Source organism: Kryptolebias marmoratus, linkage group LG8, assembly GCF_001649575.2.
Source record: "Kryptolebias marmoratus isolate JLee-2015 linkage group LG8, ASM164957v2, whole genome shotgun sequence".
NCBI lineage: Eukaryota > Metazoa > Chordata > Actinopteri > Cyprinodontiformes > Rivulidae > Kryptolebias > Kryptolebias marmoratus.
This window is the reverse complement of record NC_051437.1, coordinates 8,853,467-8,872,025: the sequence shown is the minus strand read 5'-3', so window position 1 is coordinate 8,872,025 and position 18,559 is coordinate 8,853,467. Positions and strand designations below refer to the sequence as shown.

The 18,559-nt window shown below is 42.1% G+C and overlaps 1 protein-coding gene across 6 annotated transcripts; it reads left to right on the top strand.

The window, feature by feature from the left end:
- The first annotated feature begins 64 nt into the window (after nucleotides 1-64).
- Nucleotides 65-17,746, top strand: uckl1a (uridine-cytidine kinase 1-like 1a). 6 transcript variants are annotated; one of them, XM_037977050.1, is made up of 17 exons: nucleotides 2,068-2,275; nucleotides 2,619-2,744; nucleotides 2,949-2,989; nucleotides 6,381-6,568; nucleotides 6,748-6,854; nucleotides 7,513-7,683; nucleotides 7,928-7,999; nucleotides 8,128-8,317; nucleotides 8,416-8,477; nucleotides 10,832-10,848; nucleotides 11,035-11,133; nucleotides 11,218-11,311; nucleotides 15,222-15,284; nucleotides 15,365-15,487; nucleotides 15,671-15,778; nucleotides 16,243-16,399; nucleotides 17,402-17,746. In XM_037977050.1, the coding sequence occupies exons 2-17, from the start codon at nucleotides 2,715-2,717 to the stop codon at nucleotides 17,482-17,484; spliced, it is 1,605 nt and encodes a 534-aa protein (XP_037832978.1). In that variant the 5' UTR covers nucleotides 2,068-2,275; nucleotides 2,619-2,714; the 3' UTR covers nucleotides 17,485-17,746. The 6 variants fall into 6 exon arrangements, with proteins under 6 accessions (XP_017264822.1, XP_024860250.1, XP_037832978.1 ...); XM_037977051.1 differs by lacking the exon at nucleotides 2,949-2,989 and having other exon boundaries at nucleotides 2,072-2,275; XM_017409333.3 differs by lacking the exons at nucleotides 2,068-2,275; nucleotides 2,619-2,744; nucleotides 2,949-2,989 and adding an exon at nucleotides 65-174.
- Nucleotides 17,747-18,559: the final 813 nt, after the last annotated feature.

The following is an 18,559-nucleotide window of genomic DNA, read 5'->3' as shown; positions in this document are numbered from 1 at the left end:
TTCATGTTAATACTGAAAGGTTCCGCTCTGCTGTGTGGCTCACACGGCGATAAACTCCATTTCCCACAATGCCTCAGCGCGCTCCAGAAGGACTCCATCCATTGCTGTGTGCAGGATCTGCAGGATCCCGGCGGATGCAGAGAGAGTGGAAATAATGTCGTCCCGCTCGGACAGGTACATCACTCTATCTGTGCTTTCAGCTGTGAGTAAACTCTTCATCCCAAACATGAACCTCGCGGGCTTTTTTTTAATGTCTGTAGTCCTCAGCGGGGTGTTCGTCCTCTCCACGCAGGGCTGACACTTCCTGCTCCTCATGTAAACATGAAGCTGGAGCACATTATTACCGCTCTGTTAAAGCCTCTCTGTGCTCCGACTGATTAAACAGCATCATGATTAAACGAGGTGAAACACCGACTTTATCAAAAGTAGGCGAGCGTCATGACGTCACGCCGTGCGTCACCGACTGATGGGGAAAAAACCTCTGAAATCCGCTGTGTTGTGTTCCCAGTCATGGGTTTTAAAGCCCGTGCCTCTTTATCAGTCTTTACATTTAGGGTATTTTATAAAATATATATATTTCTTTTTTTACTATGAGTTTCTACTAAAATCCCTTCATGTTTTGTCTAAATAAGTTGAATTAAAATCTAACTAGGCTACTAAGACTGTTCTTAATAAAGTAAAGGTAGCATAAATGCTATTACTCTGCATTTTTATGTACACAGATGTTTTTAAATGTTATTATTTGCATCATAATTACTGAGTCGCTACTTAAGTTTTTAATGCTAAAGATCATTTTATGAGGCATACGTTTGGTCCCATTTTGTCACAGATGTGTAGTTAAACAGATTCATTTTGATTTGTTACAAATATTAAGTAGCTTTAATTTGTCATATTTGAGTAGCTCAAACTTGTACAAAGGTACTTTTATTATTTCAGCTCTTTACTACCTTGTAATTATTAAATTTCACTAATGTCTGAAGACAACTTTATATTCAAAAAAGAAGTTTAATGTTTGTGCAGAAGTTTTAAACCACTCTTTTCACTTTATATGTTGCTGCCAAGGAGCCAGACATTCTTGGACTTTTTTATACGCCCATCATAAGACAGGACGTGTTATGGTATGGCTCCGTCTGTCCGTCTGTCTGTGGACAGTTTCTTGTCTGTGCTCGACGCCTCATGGGTCAGGGATGATCCCTACTGATTTCAAGGTCACGTGGAGAAAGGTCAAAGTCACATGTCAGCCCTTTGTTTAAACCTTGTCTCTGCTCCGGCTTCACATCCATCTGTCAGAGAAATGTCAAACCCTTTATTTCCTGGATTGTATTAAACGACAAGTGTATTATGTACAGTTGGTTGTACTCTTGTTTAAAGTGATATTATTATTATTATTCTTATTATTCTTTTTCTTATTCTTATTCTTCTTATTATTATTATTATTGGTTTCTTCTTAACTCATTTACTGTCCAGTGAATTGGTCAAGTGGAGGACAGAAGAAGGTGTGTCTAACCTAAAAAGAAGTAATTAAGATTTTAAAAACAATTAACCAAACATATACGATAAATAAAAGTTTCCGCAGCAGGTGAAAAATATCTGAAAGTCATTGTTAAATAGGAAATGACAGAGTTGTAGTCGTTTTGGTCAAACCTTGAAGAAAAATGTGCGATGCCATGCGATTTTGCGAGATCTTGTGTGATCTGTTAGGGCTTGGAGGAACTCTAGCTCGATGTCATTCAAACCGACTGAACTGTAGCCATTTTTATGTTTGCTAGGGTCAGTTAGCTCTGGAGGCCATCTTGAACCTGGTTGAGTCCAAAGGTTAATCAGCTGTAAATGTGATTTATTTTCTAAAGATCTGGGCATTGGTTCATGAAGTGTTTTGCAGAAGGCCAGTGAGAAACACCCTCTCCTCTTTGTCAGGAGCCTGAACACAGAGAGCAGATGAGCAGGAGTCCGCCCCGTCCTCTTTGAGTTCACAGGTGTCTCTAATAATCCCAGCCAAGCAGCTCTTTGCTGCCAGTGTTACGGTGATCCTCTTAGCGTCTCCCACACAGAGAAAGGAGGACACATCGGCAGCAGCGTGGAGCAGGCAGGCCAGGAACACACCTGTAATTTCCACCTAGTCACCACCTCCATCACTGCTAAGGGCCCAATACTGCTGTTGTGGGCCGGTTGTCACGGTGACGGGCGAGCTGGAGGGCAGCAGGTTGTTGTGCGGATCAGACATGACTCTGCTTGACTGTGCCGGAGCCAGAATCTCTGGGTGCTGGTCGCTGAGGTAAGATCTGACTGGCTGTGTGTGTGGGGGGGTGGCGGTGTTCGTCTCATGAGGCTTTCAAGCACAGTTAGTCTGGAAACATGTAAATAATCTGTAACTTGGCTTAGTTCAGAAGTCAGAGGAAGTGCAGGATCGGGTTTGCGAGGACAGCTGGTTTCACTCGCTGCTCCGGATCATATTTAAACATGCCTCAGCAGAAGACACGAAGCACTCATTAGTCCTCATTTCCATTCATGATTTGTCTCGTTTTGTTTGCACATACAGTCAGAGTAGCTGCGCATCGTGTACAAAACAAGCAGAGTGCTCATTTAGTTTCTAATTATAGCCTTTGGATGCACTGCAGTCTCCAAGTGTATCTTCGGAGGGCGTGACGCAGAAGCTAAGCTGACTGTAAACAGTGCTGTGACTCGGAGCCTAATCACTGTGATCTGAAGTCCTGATGTTCCTGATAAAGTGTCACATGGCGCAGGTAGGACGACCCTTCACTGCTACAAGACAAAAATACTTCAAGTACAGCATGTACAGCATAACTTCAAGCTTGGGAGCATAGCCAGAAAACTTTAACTGCGGTATTAAAACTCAAAGCAGTGCAGATAATATTTTGTTTGTACTTTTATAATAATGTTTAAGAGGCAGGTATTAATCATCCTATTTTATCTTTTTTGTTGTTCAGTTCATAGAGTGCTATACAACAGGGACACATCTTCATTACACGTAAGAGCTCATCCTTACTTATCCAGACCTCTAAATCTTTTTGTGATTTATAATTTGAGACCAAGAAGATCTACAGACTGTCACTTTTAGGATTTGACAGGCCTCTTCACAGTAGGAACATCACTCAGACTTCAAAAGGGTCACAGAAAGTTGAACGTTACATGTCCAAACGGGCATCTTTAACAGTTTTTATACAACCTCCCTTTACATTTTAGGATTTGTGAAGATTTTACACAATGTTCATTTTCCCGTGGGATGATGTCTTTTGAGCAGTCTAAATATTCCACAATGTTTGCAAACAAACTCTTTTTACACAAATCTTATACACCTGGTTTCAGTTTATACTTCACTGCTGCAGAACTTGTGGTTTTCTCTACAATCCTCTCAAAGTGTGCACTGCATGCATCCAAACGCTCATTGACTTCCACTGTAGCTGAGCTCAGAAATGTTTTCCTTCAAACCTGGAAGTGAAAGTGAAAACTGACGTGTGACCAGGAGACACTTCTGCCATTTACAGTTCAGATTGTTAATTTCTTTTTCAATAAGACTTGTAGTTTTTGCACAGTGAGCCTTTTTTCTACTTTTTTGTTTCTCTCTACCTGTCTTATTAAGAGTGTTGTCAGGGAGTGACAGACACAGGCGTTTGGTTACCATGATGACCCAAATGATCCACTGGCAGCAGCTTTAACATTTCTTTTGATTTTGATTCTCTTTGCTTGTCTTATACAATTTATTTATCAAAATGTGGACATTTTATCTTATAATTATTACTGAAATAAGTCCTCAAATTACTGTTGGGCTTTAATTTAATTCATTACAGTTTATTTATACAACTCCAAGTCACAATTAAAGTCTTCTCAGGTCACTGTACAAAAACATTTACATACATTATAAAAGCCAATTACTAAAAGTTATTTATCTAAGGAAACCAGCAGATTGTGCTGAATCCTCACTTCGTTACAGTCTCACATCCTGAGCTGCACATTGGTAACAGTGGAAAGGAAAACTCCCTTTTAACAGGAAGAAACCTCCATCAGAACCAGAACCAGAACCAGGCTCAGGATGGGCGTCCATCTGCCTCGACTGGCTGGGGTTAGAGAGGACAGGAAAGAGACACGGACAAACACAGAATGACTGGTCCAGGTAGAAAGACGAACAAAAACACATGTTAGTGATAGAAATAATTACAGTAGAGCGAGTAAAGACAGCAGCAGAGTTAGAAAATGTGATGTTTATCCTCCAGCAGTCTGAGCCTATAGCAGCAGAGCTAAGGGAGAGCTCAGGAAACCCAAACCAACCCTAACTATAGGATTGATCAAAAAGGAAAGTCTTAAGTCTGGTCCTAAAAGCAGACAGGGTCTCAGCCTCACAGACAGAAACTGAAGTTGGTTCCACCAGAGAGGAGCCTGAGAACTGAAAGCTCTGCTTCCTGTTCTACTTTTAGAACCTCTAGGAACCACAAGTAAACCTGCAGTCTGAGAGCAAAGTGCTCTGTTAGGAAAATATAGATCAATAAAATCTTTAACATAAGATGGAGTGTGGTTGTTGAGAGCTTTGGATGTTAGAAACTACAGAGTTCGATGCTGTTTTTGCCAAGTTGCTCACTGAAGCAACATTAACTTTAGTGACCTCCGTTTGTCGTAACCGGGTGTCATTCCTGCCGACTTTTAGAGAAAACAGTAGATGTATGTTGGGATTTTAGGCAGTAGTTAGCAGTAGTGCCCTTGAAAATTCCTTTATAAGTTTTTCTGGTTTTATAAGTCATCAATAACTTCTTTCTTTGTTTTATAAAATCCTACAATTTAGACATTGTTTGTCTGTAAGAGTACTGACTCAAACACTGTCGATGTGTGCCTATGCTCATGCTGTTTATCTTTGCCTCGTATTATGTTCTGTTTGAGTTCTGTAATCTCTCCCTGAATACAGTTTACTTTTCATAAAAGCCATCTGGAAGTTTACTTTGATTGGTTGAGCTGTTTCACTGCTCTCCTCGTTGTAGCTGAGACTGTCTGCTCCTGTCTCTGGTAAACAATCGTTGTTGTTTTTGGCAGTAAACTCTTCTATCACACGCATGCTGTGGCAGATAAAGAAAAACACATTTAGGTGTGTTTGTAGGTAAACTGTGAGCCATTATTTGATTCTTTTATCTTGTTGTTGGTTCTACAAGTTGGTAAACTGTGCTGCAGAGGTGGAACATACTCATGTGTTACGTTAGGCTTGCATCTGTTTACATCAAAAGGCCATAATATGTTGTGTCACACGCCGTAACCACAACATTTTCATTCTTAAAATGGAGGCTCCTATCAGAATAGAAGTGTTTAAGCGTTAGACTGATTTAGGCAAACTTTTAGGTAATCGAAACACCTAGCGTTCCTTGAAGACATGCATATCACTCGCCGCCTTTTAGCGTTTTAGACTTAGTCAGTCGTAGGGGTGCGTCAATGCAGAGGGGAAAGGGTTGAAGTTTCTCCTTTGAAGCAAACATATTAAAATATAGAAAAATGTTTATTTGTTTTTGTAGATTTGGATATTTTTCAGCCCAGTTTGTGTTTATTTATAGCACTTAACATATGTATAATACAGCATAACTAAAGGGATGGCTCAGGCAACTCAGGCTAACTATGAGCATTCAGGAAAAAAGTTTTTAATTAGAAGAAAACAAAACTGCAGGAGAAATCCAATTTTTACTCTTCTAATAAGGTCTAAATCTCTCCAGAACTTGCTCTCCTTAACTATAGAAATCAAGGAGTTATTAATACTTTATATAATATTTTACATATATATATAAAAAGCATAGATTATTCATGTCATTTATTTATTTATTTTTACATGTAGGGCAATAAAACTTTCACATTTTTGTATTTGGAGCCTCTTTCATTACTGAAATCTAGCAAAAAAATAAAAAATGAAGTTACCATCATCTTATATGTGGTTATTAATTGAACGAAGAAGTTCAATAAAATGCGGAGGAGCTGAACCACAATGAAGCTCAGGTTGTTTCTCCTCTTGAAGAGCACAGAGAGGAGGAACGAGTGGGTTGACTTTTTCTCAGTGACCCCAAAAATCAAAGACAGAAACATCTTTAATGAAGAACCATTAAAGCCGACTTTGTTACTATGATCCTGTTGTATTTTGTCTGATGCCCTTTTTTTATTTGGAGCTCATAAATTTGAGTTATTGCAGACTGTGTTCATGCTGTGACCTCGGCTCTCAGCACTATGCGATGTAAATCTATAACTTTGTTTTTGGGTTGTTGTTGTTTTTTTCATACATGATTGTGAGCTGAACGTGTTCTGCCTGCTGAAAACCCGTCTCCCGTCGCATGCCGCAGCTCCTCCGTGCGTTTGACGCGTTCCGGCTGTGACCTGTCCTGCTGTGTGCTCTGCTGCAGTGGGAGCGGCGAGGACTCGCTGGACCGGCTCCTGCCGCACGCCGGGGCCCCGCGCAGGAAGAGCGCCACCTCTCTGAGTAAAACAGAGCCTCCTCTGCTCCGCACGGGCACGCGCACCATCTACACGGCCGGACGCCCCCCCTGGTATGACGAGCACGGGGCTCAGTCAAAGGAGGCCTTTGTCATCGGTAAAACACTCGCTGATGATGCTTTCTGTCTCTAACTACAAGACGAACTGTTGTTTTGAGCCGCACACTGTCTCAGTTCTTCTTTTATTTTACCCGTGATCACACACTTCCAAGACAACATTAGGCACACTCTGACAAACACACATAATCAACCTTTGGAGCGCTGTGTGGATCCGCAGGGCTGTGTGGGGGCACGGCTTCAGGGAAGACCACTGTGGCCAATAAGATCATCGAGGCCTTGGATGTGCCGTGGGTTGTGTTGTTGTCGATGGACTCCTTTTATAAGGTGAGCGTGTCATGTATTTTACTCTGTTTTGTATTATCGCCCCCTGCCATGAAAGGCAGGGAATCATATAATTGCCTGGGTCTTTGTGTGTGCTTATTTGTCTCTCTGTTAGCAAAATATCTCATGAACCAGTTGACATATTTTAATGAAACTTGCAGAAAGTAGTCATTGGATGTCCATCTACAACCCATTAACTTTTGGAGTCAACCCTATTCAAGGTGGCCACCACAGCTAATCAGCCTTAACCAACACAAAAATGGCTACATCATGTTCAATTGTTCAGATCTTGAGCTCAAATATGGCGTGGTGGTAGCTGAGAGTCATGCCTAACACATACGCCGAGCGCTAACAGATCACACAAGACCTTTGTTTAAAACTTCAGCATGCAATGTGGCTGGCGGTATGCGTTCCTTCAAGGAATGCTGCTTTCGTTCTTCTTATCTGATCGTGTGCTGATTAGTTGCATGAAGGAACGATCCCCTTCAGAAGGGAATGTTTTGAAAATCCTAAAGCGCTTTCATCCCAGCACCCCGAGGTAATCGTCATGCCACAGTCGTTGTTTTGTTTTGATTTTTGTGGCGACGCTTCAGATTACAGCCTGCAGAGCCGAAACAGAAACAAGTCATTATACAATCCATCACTCTGTTTGCTCTGTCAGGGTTTATCCCCGGAGGAGCAGCTCCTGGCAGCAAACAACGACTACAACTTTGACCATCCCGGGGCGTTCGACTTCGAGCTGCTGGTCGCCACGCTGAGAAAGCTGAAGCAGGGGAGGAGTGTGAAGGTCCCTGTGTATGACTTCACCACGCACAGGAGACAGAAAGACTGGGTGCGCTGGGTTTTATCATCTGCAAGTAGCCCCGTTTCTACTGAAAAATGTAATAAAATATGCATCTTTTGATATGGGGAGGAAGAAAGTGGAGCATGAGTTCTTGAGGGACACATGTTCAAAGTCAGACATATGCAACTAACATTAAATGTTGTTTTTCCCAAAGGCCTGTTTTCTCAAAGAGACACGCTGCAGATTTATTCTGAAACACGAGCAGCTTTCTTCTCCTTCTGCTTTCTTGTAGAAAAATGTGTATGGAGCCAGCGTTATCATACTCGAAGGAATTATGGCTTTCGCAGACAAAGAGCTTCTTCAGGTGAGGCCTTTGCTTCTCTCCTCTTTTGAAGAACTCCTCAGCGAGGTAATCAGGAGCTGCCGTCTGTGCAGCCGCTTCGCTGGAGAGCCTGAACCGCTCCGAGGTGTTTCGCTCTTTCCTTTCTGCAGCTCCTGGATATGAAAATCTTTGTGGACACAGACTCCGACATCCGACTCGTGCGCCGCCTCCGCAGGGACATCACAGAGCGCGGGCGGGACATCGAAGGCGTCATCAAGCAGTACAACAAGTTCGTGAAGCCGGCCTTTGAGCAGTACATCGAGCCGACCATGAGGCTGGCTGATATCGTTGTGCCGAGAGGTAGAAACGACCAACGCTGGAACCTTTTTAGCAGCATGTTAAAAGGAAATGATACACAAACAGAACCTCAAACTGTTTTTTTTCCCCCTCTGTCTCAGGTGGTGGGAACATGGTGGCCATTGATCTGATAGTCCAGCATGTTCACAGCCAGCTGGAGGAGGTGAGACACCAACAGTCTTAGAGACTGGCGCCACCGTGTGTTCAGCACTCGTAACTTCAGTTTTTCTTATAGAAACAGAGACTACAGTAAAAGTCTGAGACCTGAGATAGGTTATTGTAGATGTGTTCAATGTGCAGCCAGATTTACAGAGCTGGGTTTTTTCTTGTTGTGCTTAAAATGTTTAAAATCACTTCTCCTGGGCGTCGCTTTCCTCGCTCACTACAAACACATTAACTGTAGTTTAATTTGGCTCGCACACATCCTCTAAAGCCTGGATCTCACTGTCTGTTACAAATTGCGAATGTTTTTTTATTGAGTCTTGACAGTGTGTCGAAGGCGTTCTCAGATCCCTCATGCGAGCCGCAGGGCTTCGCTCTTGTCGCTGGAATTTCGAACATGTTCCAACAAATTTTCTGTCAAAACATTCACAGAGTCTCTGAATTGAGTCTTCTTTATTCAGTTTCTGTAACTAAAGCACTACAGCCGTATTTTTTGTGAATTGCCACTTGTTTATTTTTTATTTTATCCCTGCTGTCTAAAAATACAGTACGTAGATATATTCATCCTGACAACACACGCACCATGTGGATTCACAAAATCAAATGTGCATCAAAGTGTTGTAAAAAATTTGACACTTTCAATATGGCCAATTTAAAAAGCAAAGTTTTGACCAAAACAGCTACAGCTTTTCTTGGCTCAAAGTGTACTACACCGGTGGCTGTCTGTGAACACTCACTCAGGGTTGGTCATCACACACTCCCAGGAGGCTCGGCCGTCACACACACACAGTAACTGTCTGTGAGAACTGCACACAACCATCAAGCGACATTCGTACTTTCCACAAAATTCACAATTTATAAAGTATGAATTCTGTATGTATGCAAACTCCAAGTGCATTCATCGCAGATGTGTAATAAATTCAAGCTCAATGAGAGTGCAGCTGAAAATTTGTGTTTTCTCAAGATTTTCCTGCAATTTTGAGCCTCCCAACAGTCAGATCCCACTGAGACACGCCGTCTAAAATAAAACTTCAGGATCTTCAATTAAAGCTGTTTTCTACAGTAGAGAACAGAGTGGAACAACATCACGTCATTCTCCTTCAGACCCTTTTTAGTGACAAAAGTCATCACTTCATCCAAAAATTAAAATCAGTTATGTGGAAGTCATCAGTGACTTCAAGTATTGTACTTGTTTTGGTGTCATTTAAACACTTGGACCAGCCCACCATGAGCCAGACCTGGCAGCGCGATGGATTAGTGGTTAGCACTGTTGCCTCACAGCAAGGAGGTCCTGGGTTCAAACCCTAGGTTTGGACCTGGGGTCTTTCTCTGTGGAGTTTGTGTTTGATGGCTTTTCTCCGGCCGCTCCAGTTTCCTCCCTCGGTGTAAAAACATGCACGTTAGGCTGCCTTCAGGTCCAGGCTTCTCCTGAAAAAGAGATCTATGATCTCATTGGGACTTACCTGGCTAAATAAAGGTTAAAAAAATGAAGAACACTACTTAATATTTTTCATAATAATGATTTATTTAGTTTCCTGTAACTTCAGCTCATGACCGATATCTAAACTAGCACAATAAAGCTGTTCAATGAAGGAAAACATCCATCCATCCTTTTTCTTTACCCGCTTCTCCATTCCGGGTCGGAGGGAGCTGGTGTCTGTCTCCAGCAGTCACTGTGCGAGAGGCGGGGGACACCCTGGACAGGTCGCAAGTCCATCACAGGGCCACATAGAGACTAACAAGACAAACAACCATTCACACCTAGGGACAATTTTAGAGTCATCAGTTAACCTAACATGCATGTTTTTTGGTCTGTGGGAGGAAACCGGAGTACCCGGAGTAAACCCACGTGAGCACATGCAAACTCCACCCAGAAAGGCCCCAGGCCGGGAAGCAATCCTGCAACCTTCTTGTTGGGAGGCAACAGCTCTAACCACTACGCCACTGAAGGAAAACATATTAACTGCAATTCACTGAATGTTTGCTTATAACACATTACACCACTGGGTGGCGGCATTCATCATCTAATCTGATAACCTTTAATACAGATTTAGGAAAGAGTTTTGATATAATGCCAGTAATCATTGATCAGCAGTTACCTCTAATAATTATTTTTCCTGACAGGCTGTAACATGTGGCCATTTAAAAGCTTCAAAGCACTGCTTTAGTCTTACTTAACACAGTTTTCTTATCAAACACTTGAGGAGTTACTCAAAGTGGAGGAGTTGAGCGTCGCTCAGAGGTCGAGTACTTGGATGTGTTGCTCTAATCCAAACTTTTCCTTTAAAACCTTTGGTCTTCTTTGTTTCTGAGTTTTCCTTGTCACATGTTTGTGTTTCTCTTCTCTTCATGCAGCGTGAGCTCAGTGTCAGGTACGCTGAAACACATTTGTCTGCTGCGACGACAGATTTAGATCCCCCTGACCTTCACTCTCTGTCAGTCTCCATCACGCGTCTGTGAGGCGTAGCTCAGAGTCGCCCAGCTTCATCAGTCTGTCACCGTTTAGCAGAGTGACACGGGAAACCTTTTAAATGGAACATCCTCTCCTTTTTCCTCAGGGCGCTCCTGGCTTCAGTCCAGCAGACGCAGCCGCTGCCGCAGACGCTCAGCGTGTTGGAGAGCACGCCGCAGGTCAGGGGTCTGCACACCATCATCAGGTACCAGCACGCGTTCATGCACGGCTCAGAGTCCTCTCCACGCAGCCTTTGAGGCGTGAGAACAGTTGTTGTGGTCTCCTGTAGGAACGGAGAAACCAGCCGAGATGAGTTCATCTTCTACTCAAAGAGATTAATGCGCCTCCTCATCGAACACGCTCTGACGTTCCTGCCATCTCAGGTGGGTGGAGTCAGGTTACTAAACGAAATCAGCTGAATAAATGAACTCCTTGCATCTTCTTAAATATAGCCAAAGAGAAGAATATAAACAGATTACACAAAATATTAAAGAGACAGTTATAAAGGTTAAATGTGCACAAATTTACTCTTAAAACAAAGTGTCTAAAATACCACAAACAGCCTTCATTTTACTTGGGAGCACACATTTAACCGTGACTCTGTTTAGCCCCAAACAAGTTGTTTTCCTGACATTTACTTATGGTTGCATTTTACAACAAAATCCAAGGTTCACAGAGAGCCCACAAAGCATCCAAAGGATCTCACTGTCAGCAGGCATAAGGAAGAGGATACGAAAAAATCCCCAGCATCATATATGGAATGTGACATTAATGAGAACTGGACGTCCATCTAAAATTGATGAAGGAGCTGCAGGACGTTCTGACAAGTAGTGGTCGAGCTCTGCATGTGACTCTGGGGTGGAGAAGCTTTACAAAGAAAAGCATCTGGACACAGCAAAGTCGACTAAAAGCACACTGAAAAATGTGTTCTGGTCGGACAAACCTGAGGTTGAACGTTTCAGATTCCAAAAAGGTACGTTTGCTGCAGGAACAAGTCTGCAGAACCCCATCATAACATTTTCCTCACAGTGAAGCACAGTGGTGGCAGCATCATGCTGTGGGGTTGCTTTTTGTCAGCTGGAGCTGGAGTTTTAGTCAAGATGGATGGAATGATGAACAGTTCCAAAGACCACACAATTTTGCCTTAAAGAATTTCATTTTTAAATGGCAATATCCCAAAACATAGACCCAAACCAACAGAATGGCTTCACCAGAAGGAAAGAAAGGCTCTGACATGTAAAAATCTAATATATATATAAAAAAAACAGCAACAGTGAAAATAAAATCACTGTCACAGGAATGATGTAAAAGCACATTTTGAAGAAGTGCATCTGCATTTCAAAAAGACGTAAAGGACACCAAAGACGCACACTTGATCCTTTACTGGTCACACTTTGACTCATAATGTTCAGATGTGAAACTAAAAACATCCAACCCAGAGACAGAGGTGCCAACCCTTTTTATGAGACGGTAAATTAGAACCGAATTGTCTGTCGTATGAAAACGCAGCTGTAAAGTCCAGGAGGAAGAGCACAGAACAAAGACAGCTGTTTAAATAAGACCGCCGAGCTCTGTGGGGCCTCTGATGACGGCCGACGCTTTCAAACAGAACATTTCCTTTCGCAAATTAAATAACGACAACTTCTTTTTGTTGTTGTTGTTGTTGTTTTTGGTCAGAACCTGAGTAAAAATAGAAGCTTGGAAATGTAATGACAAGTGTTTGGAATAGATTTAGACGGTTTTGAAGAATGACTGAATAACTGCAGGTTAATAATAATCAGAGACGACACCTGAAACAGAGGGTGACTGTGACTAAAATAGAAAACCTAAAGCTGTTTACTGACCGTGTGAGCAGCTAAGGAAGAGTAAAATATGCAGAGAGCAAAACAAGAAGTGAGCGGCTCCGGTGTTTGGGTTATTTGATTTTTATGCATCGGATTTAGTTTGAAAGAAGGGAGAGTTTCTGTCTGCAGGAGAATTAATGACATCAAGCAGCTTGGTGTCACATGACCTCTCTCTGGTGTTTCATTATCGAACGCTGGAAGGTGTCGATTTGCCTTTGTGTGTGTGTGTGTGGTGTTAGCAAAAGATCTCACAAACCACTGGATGGATTTGAATAAAACCTTCAGAACGTAGTCACTGGATGTGCGTCCACTCCTGATTAGCTTTCGGAGACAATCCCATTCAAGATGGCCACCACAGCTGATTGAACTTAGAAAACACAAAAATGGCTCCAACTCAGTCAGTTTTACAAACATTGAGCTAAAATTCGTTGCGGTAGTAGCTGAGAGTCATTCCCAGGACATACTCAGAGCACTAAATAGTTGTGCAAGATCTGTGCTTAAAATGATGCCAGTAGCTGTCGGACTCAGCTCTGTCTGTTAGCAAACTACCTCCTCATGCATGAAACTGACAGAAAATAATCGTTAGATGTGTATTTACAGCTGTTGTTTTAATTCAAGATGGCTGCCACAGCCAACGGACCTTGGAGAACACAAAAATAACTCTCAATTTTTCAAATGTTGAGCTAACATTTGGGGTGGTGGTAGCTGAGAGTCACCTCCAACACATTCCCTGAGCGCTAACAGATTGAATGGGATCTTGCTAATGTCGCTGTCAAGGTTTGACCAAAATGACTCCAACTCCATCATTTCTCAGCGTTAGATGATCTTTGTTTAAACTGTGGCACAGATGGCAGCAGGAATGTCAGGCATTATTTTTATTTTTAAATGTTTAAGGAATGTAGTAGCTGCTCGGCCTTCCGCTTGTCTTCTGCCCAATGATACTTTTTCCTTTAACGATCACTTCAGGCAGGACGGCTAGACGTGCTCCGAATAATTTCCACTTGATTTTCTCCACATCACAAGTTGACTGTTATCTCGAGAAAACCAGCTTTGTTTTCTCGAGATAACGAGTCGATTATGGTGTGAAAACGAGCCGTTCTTGTGTTACGCTCAGTTTCATCATGTGGTACGGCTGCCACGACACTTGGAGGAGATCTCTAACGGTAACGCGGTGATGTTGGCTGATGGGACGTTTTCAGCTTCAGCCAGTTATCAGACCTGACCGTCCTGATGTTTTCTGGAGAAACAGCAGTTTTCTTTCACCTATCATGACAACGTGAGCTTTCTCAGCTCGATATAACTAAATGTTTTCACCCAAGAGCTTGAGAAAAAAAGCTGTTATCTCGAGGTAACGCCATGAATTTCAATCTGCAAGCATGTCCTCTCTCTGCTTCTGTATGATTGTTGAACACGGAGAGCTGAAGGGATGCACCTTGCTCCAGGCGCACGCGGAGGAGAGAAGATTCAAACTCCTGACCGAGGATCTTATTTGAAATAGAATTAATGTGAGAATAGGTTTATTGTTTTACTTGGTGTGTGATCATTTGGAAAGAAGCTCTGCTGTAGGTAAAACACATTTATCGTCAGACCTGATCACACAGGAAAGAACGGTGATCATGCAAGGCAGCAGGCGATATGCATTCCTTCAAGGAAGGCTGCTTTGATCAACCCTATATTTGACATTTTATTTTTATTTTCCGCAAAAACGTTTACATCTAATAAAATCTTTTCATCGCCTTTTTGCTTCGCATTCACAAAGATCGCACTTTAAAATAGTAGCATTCTTTAAAGGAATGCATATCACCCGCCACCTTACATGTCAAAGTTTTAGACTAAGATGTCACGCAGTTAGCTAGAGCTGGGAGCATGTGTGTGGTGGCCATCTTGAATTAGGTTGTCAGCTGAAGCTAATCAGTTGTAGACGTGCATCCAGGTAATAGTGTCATTCAAATCCCTTTAGCAGTTCATGAGATGTTTTGCTAACAGACAGACAAGTTAATGACAAAATTTTTATTAAGGAAATTGTGTGATCTGTTAGTGCTTTGAGTACGTGTTGAGAATGACTCTCAGCTACTACCACACCAAATTCGAGCTCAATATCTGTAACACTGACTAAGTTATAGCTGTTTTTGTGTTTTCTAAGGATGATTAGCTGTGGCGGCCATCTTGAATCAGGTTGGCACCAAAACTCAATCAGTTGTAGATGTACATCTGGTGATTATTTTCTGAGAGTTTCAATAAAATCTGTTTACTGGTTCAAGAGTTATTTTGCTAACAGACAGAAAACATTTCCACACAGACAGAGGCAATTACAGGATTGCTCACCTTTCATGATAATAACAAGCTGAGTAAAAGCACTTTAGGAGTGGGTGATCTCTTCACTGAAACCCTCTGCCTCAGTTGATGTATTAACGGTTGTGTAATAAGACTCTCCTGTGTGTTTTACCAGCCGTGTGTGGTTCAGACTCCGCAGGGCCATGAGTACGAGGGCCGCAGCTACAACGGGAAGGGGGTAAGAGCGTTTTCTTGTTAACTTCCAGCTGACGATTTCCTCAGGGTTTCTAACGCCTCGCTGCTGCTCCGTCTCCACAGATCACTGGCGTGTCCGTCCTGAGGGCAGGAGAGACCATGGAGCCCGCCCTGAGGGCCGTGTGCAAAGACGTCCGCATCGGCAAGATCCTCATCCAGACCAACCTGGACTCAGGAGAACCAGAGGTAAACCAAAAAAAGGCTAATATTTAAAACCTTACTGTTCAGCACAGTGTTTTAAAACGACTTCCCACGAAGATGAACGTGATGTTTTTAAATTTTCTTCCATGTGATGCTTGTCTCCGTGGTAACTACCTGTCTTGTTCCTGTAACCATGGCAACTGGTCTCCTCCACTCTGGCCTGGCTAGCTGCATTACCTCCGTCTGCCCAAAGACATTGGCGAAGATCATGTCATCCTGATGGACAGCACGGTCTCCACCGGCGCTGCTGCCATGATGGCCGTACGAGTCCTGCTGGTGGGTGGAGCCTAACACCTATCGTCGTCAGGCCGCGGTTTACGACTCCACCACACTCGTCCATTTTTCTTGATGAGTTTTCGTTATGTTGTTTCTGCAAAGAAAACAAGACCAAGATTTTTACTCTTTTAACACTGTTTGAACTTGTAATGATTATCAGGAAACGGTTTATTTTATTGCTATGATGGGTGTGTGCCTGCTTTTTTGTTACCTTTTTGTGGTATACACACTTATCTTGTCCGGACCACTGGTCCTTTTGGGCACTAAAGCCCGGTCCTAATGTGGTGGAAGGGGTTAGGTTTAGAGCTAAGGTGTGAATTGAGTTTAGGTTTGGGGTTAGAGATGGGCTGGTGATGGATAGTTTTATGGTAAAGGTCGGGTTTAAGCTCCAGAAATAAATGGAGCTCAGTCCAAATAAGGATAGAAATACAAACTTGTGTGTGTGCGTGTGTGTGTGTGAGCAGGACCACGAGGTGCAGGAGGACAAGATCATGTTGGTGTCGCTGCTGATGGCTGAACTCGGGGTACACTCTGTGGCCTACGCCTTCCCGAAAGTCAAAATCATCACCACAGCTGTGGACAAGAGCCTGGACGACTTCTTCCATGCAGTTCCTGGTATCGGTGAGCGGTCACACACTTTTTTTTTTGTTCGGTATTCGTGTGTTTGGAGTCACTTTAGTCAGCTAGACCTATTAATGTTTTTTAAAGACAACAAAAGGAGGATGAGCATTGTCCCATTCAAAGCAGGGTTAAGACCCTCTGGGTGCTGGACCCAGTTTTAATATCACGGTGAACAATTACAAACCAGGTTCTCATCACAGTCATGAAGGAAAGAAAGTCCTCTGTCTGTAGGTTCCAGGGTTCTACATCTCAGGAAATCAAGTTCTAAATGACTCAAATCTAACCTCAAATGTCCAAAAACACACAGCAGATTCTACTGTCATTATTTATTTAAATCAAGACAACGTAACATTGTCATCCCAAGGTGAGCAGAGTTTAGTTGAGTCACAGAAATATGTGAGGTTGACCCAGAACTACAGATTATATATCTAATGAACCTGCAGCCACACATCCGACTGTAATGATGCAGCTCACATTATACGAACAGCACAACTACTGCAACAAATACACTCAAATACACAGAAAGATGATTAGATTTTACTTTTCTCCGTGCACGGCAGGAACTGGTGTAGCTTGATAAGACAACCCAAAAACCTCCAGGTTCTTTTCTCTTTTCTTCTTCTTCTTTTTCAGCCGGTGTTGTGCCAGCAACACATTTTTCTGCTCCCTTCCTAAGTGATTCGAGATTAGCTAAACATCAGCTGTGATTGTTTTTTTTTATGACAGCAGGATGCAGTAGAAATGTGAAATCTGTCTTCTGATGCACTCTTTTCAGAAAGATCAAGATGAGTTTTAATACATCGTGTGCGATCAGATTAATTAGTTTCTCCTTGTACAGATTCAAAAGTAGAAAAATAAAGTTGATTTTATTTGAGTTGTTAGTCCCTCATCGCTTTGCAGATGTTTTTTTTTTAATTTTCTTTAATATGTTCCCCTAGCTGATGTTTGATGGAGTCCTGCCTGACTCCGGGTCCACTGCTGTGGGTTTTTTTTTTTTTTCAGGGGACTTCGGGGACCGGTACTTTGGTACAGACGGGTCAGACAGCTGGAGTGACGGGGAGGACCAGGAGCAGCTGTCCTACTGAGTTCTGTCGCCGTCCTCGCCGAGAAACAAAACGAAACTACTTGAAAAACTCAACCGGTTGTTGCACATCCTCCTCTTCAGGTATAGACTAGAAAGATGCTCTCCTCCCTCTGACGGGCTCCTTTGTACTGTAGTGAAGCCGACGACTCTCTCTGTGTTCATTTTTAAGATTTTCATACAGAGTTGTCAAAGATGCAAAACTGTAACGTTACCTGTCAGGTACATCAATGCAAAAAAGTTACAGATTAAATAATCTCATCCAGGATGCTCCAGCTGCTCTTTTTCAACACTTCAGATATACACCTAGTTATCACTTGATCACTAATGTGAGACTCTGCAATACAGCATTTTTATCATGTTCATCGCCTCAGTTAGGCACTGGACTTAGTTAAAGCTGTAGCTCAAATCTTATTTAGTGGGGATTAGTGGAAAGGTTATTAATAAATAATATCTCACCTGTTGTAGATAGAGCTTTAAGAAAAGATGCAAACTATCCCTTTAAAGATCTGCTGTTTGGGACTGCTGAAGATCGTAGGAGATGTTTTAATGGAAAGAATTTCAAAGAATTTAAAATTAGTGGATGATTAATACTATTTTAGCTGCTCCTAACACAGTTAATATTTACACATCTAAAAGAAAAAGGAACTTTTTTCAAAGTCTGTTCATAACAAGCGGTTCAACTAGTTTGATAATTAACAAAATATCCTTCTTAAGCAAAAAGTGTTTCTCACTCTTAGATAACAATAATTTGTCTTTTTTGTCATTTCTTCTACTCGTTTGTGAGGTTTGTATCAAATGCTTTGCTTCTAATTTGGGGCTGAAATCATTGATTAAAAACAGACAGAGCTGCGTCACCATGAATCAATAACACTATTTATTTGGTGCGTTCCTGGTTCATTGCACTGAAAAGTAATTTGTTATATCTCTGCAGTCTGGACAGAAAAAACCTTCTTGTTATTTAGAGGGCTTGGCCAAGTTATAACTTTTACTTTTAGAATAAAAATATCAAATACTGGAATTAACCATAGCACAAAAACACAAACCTCATGAATTTAAAATGATAAACACGGTTTTTA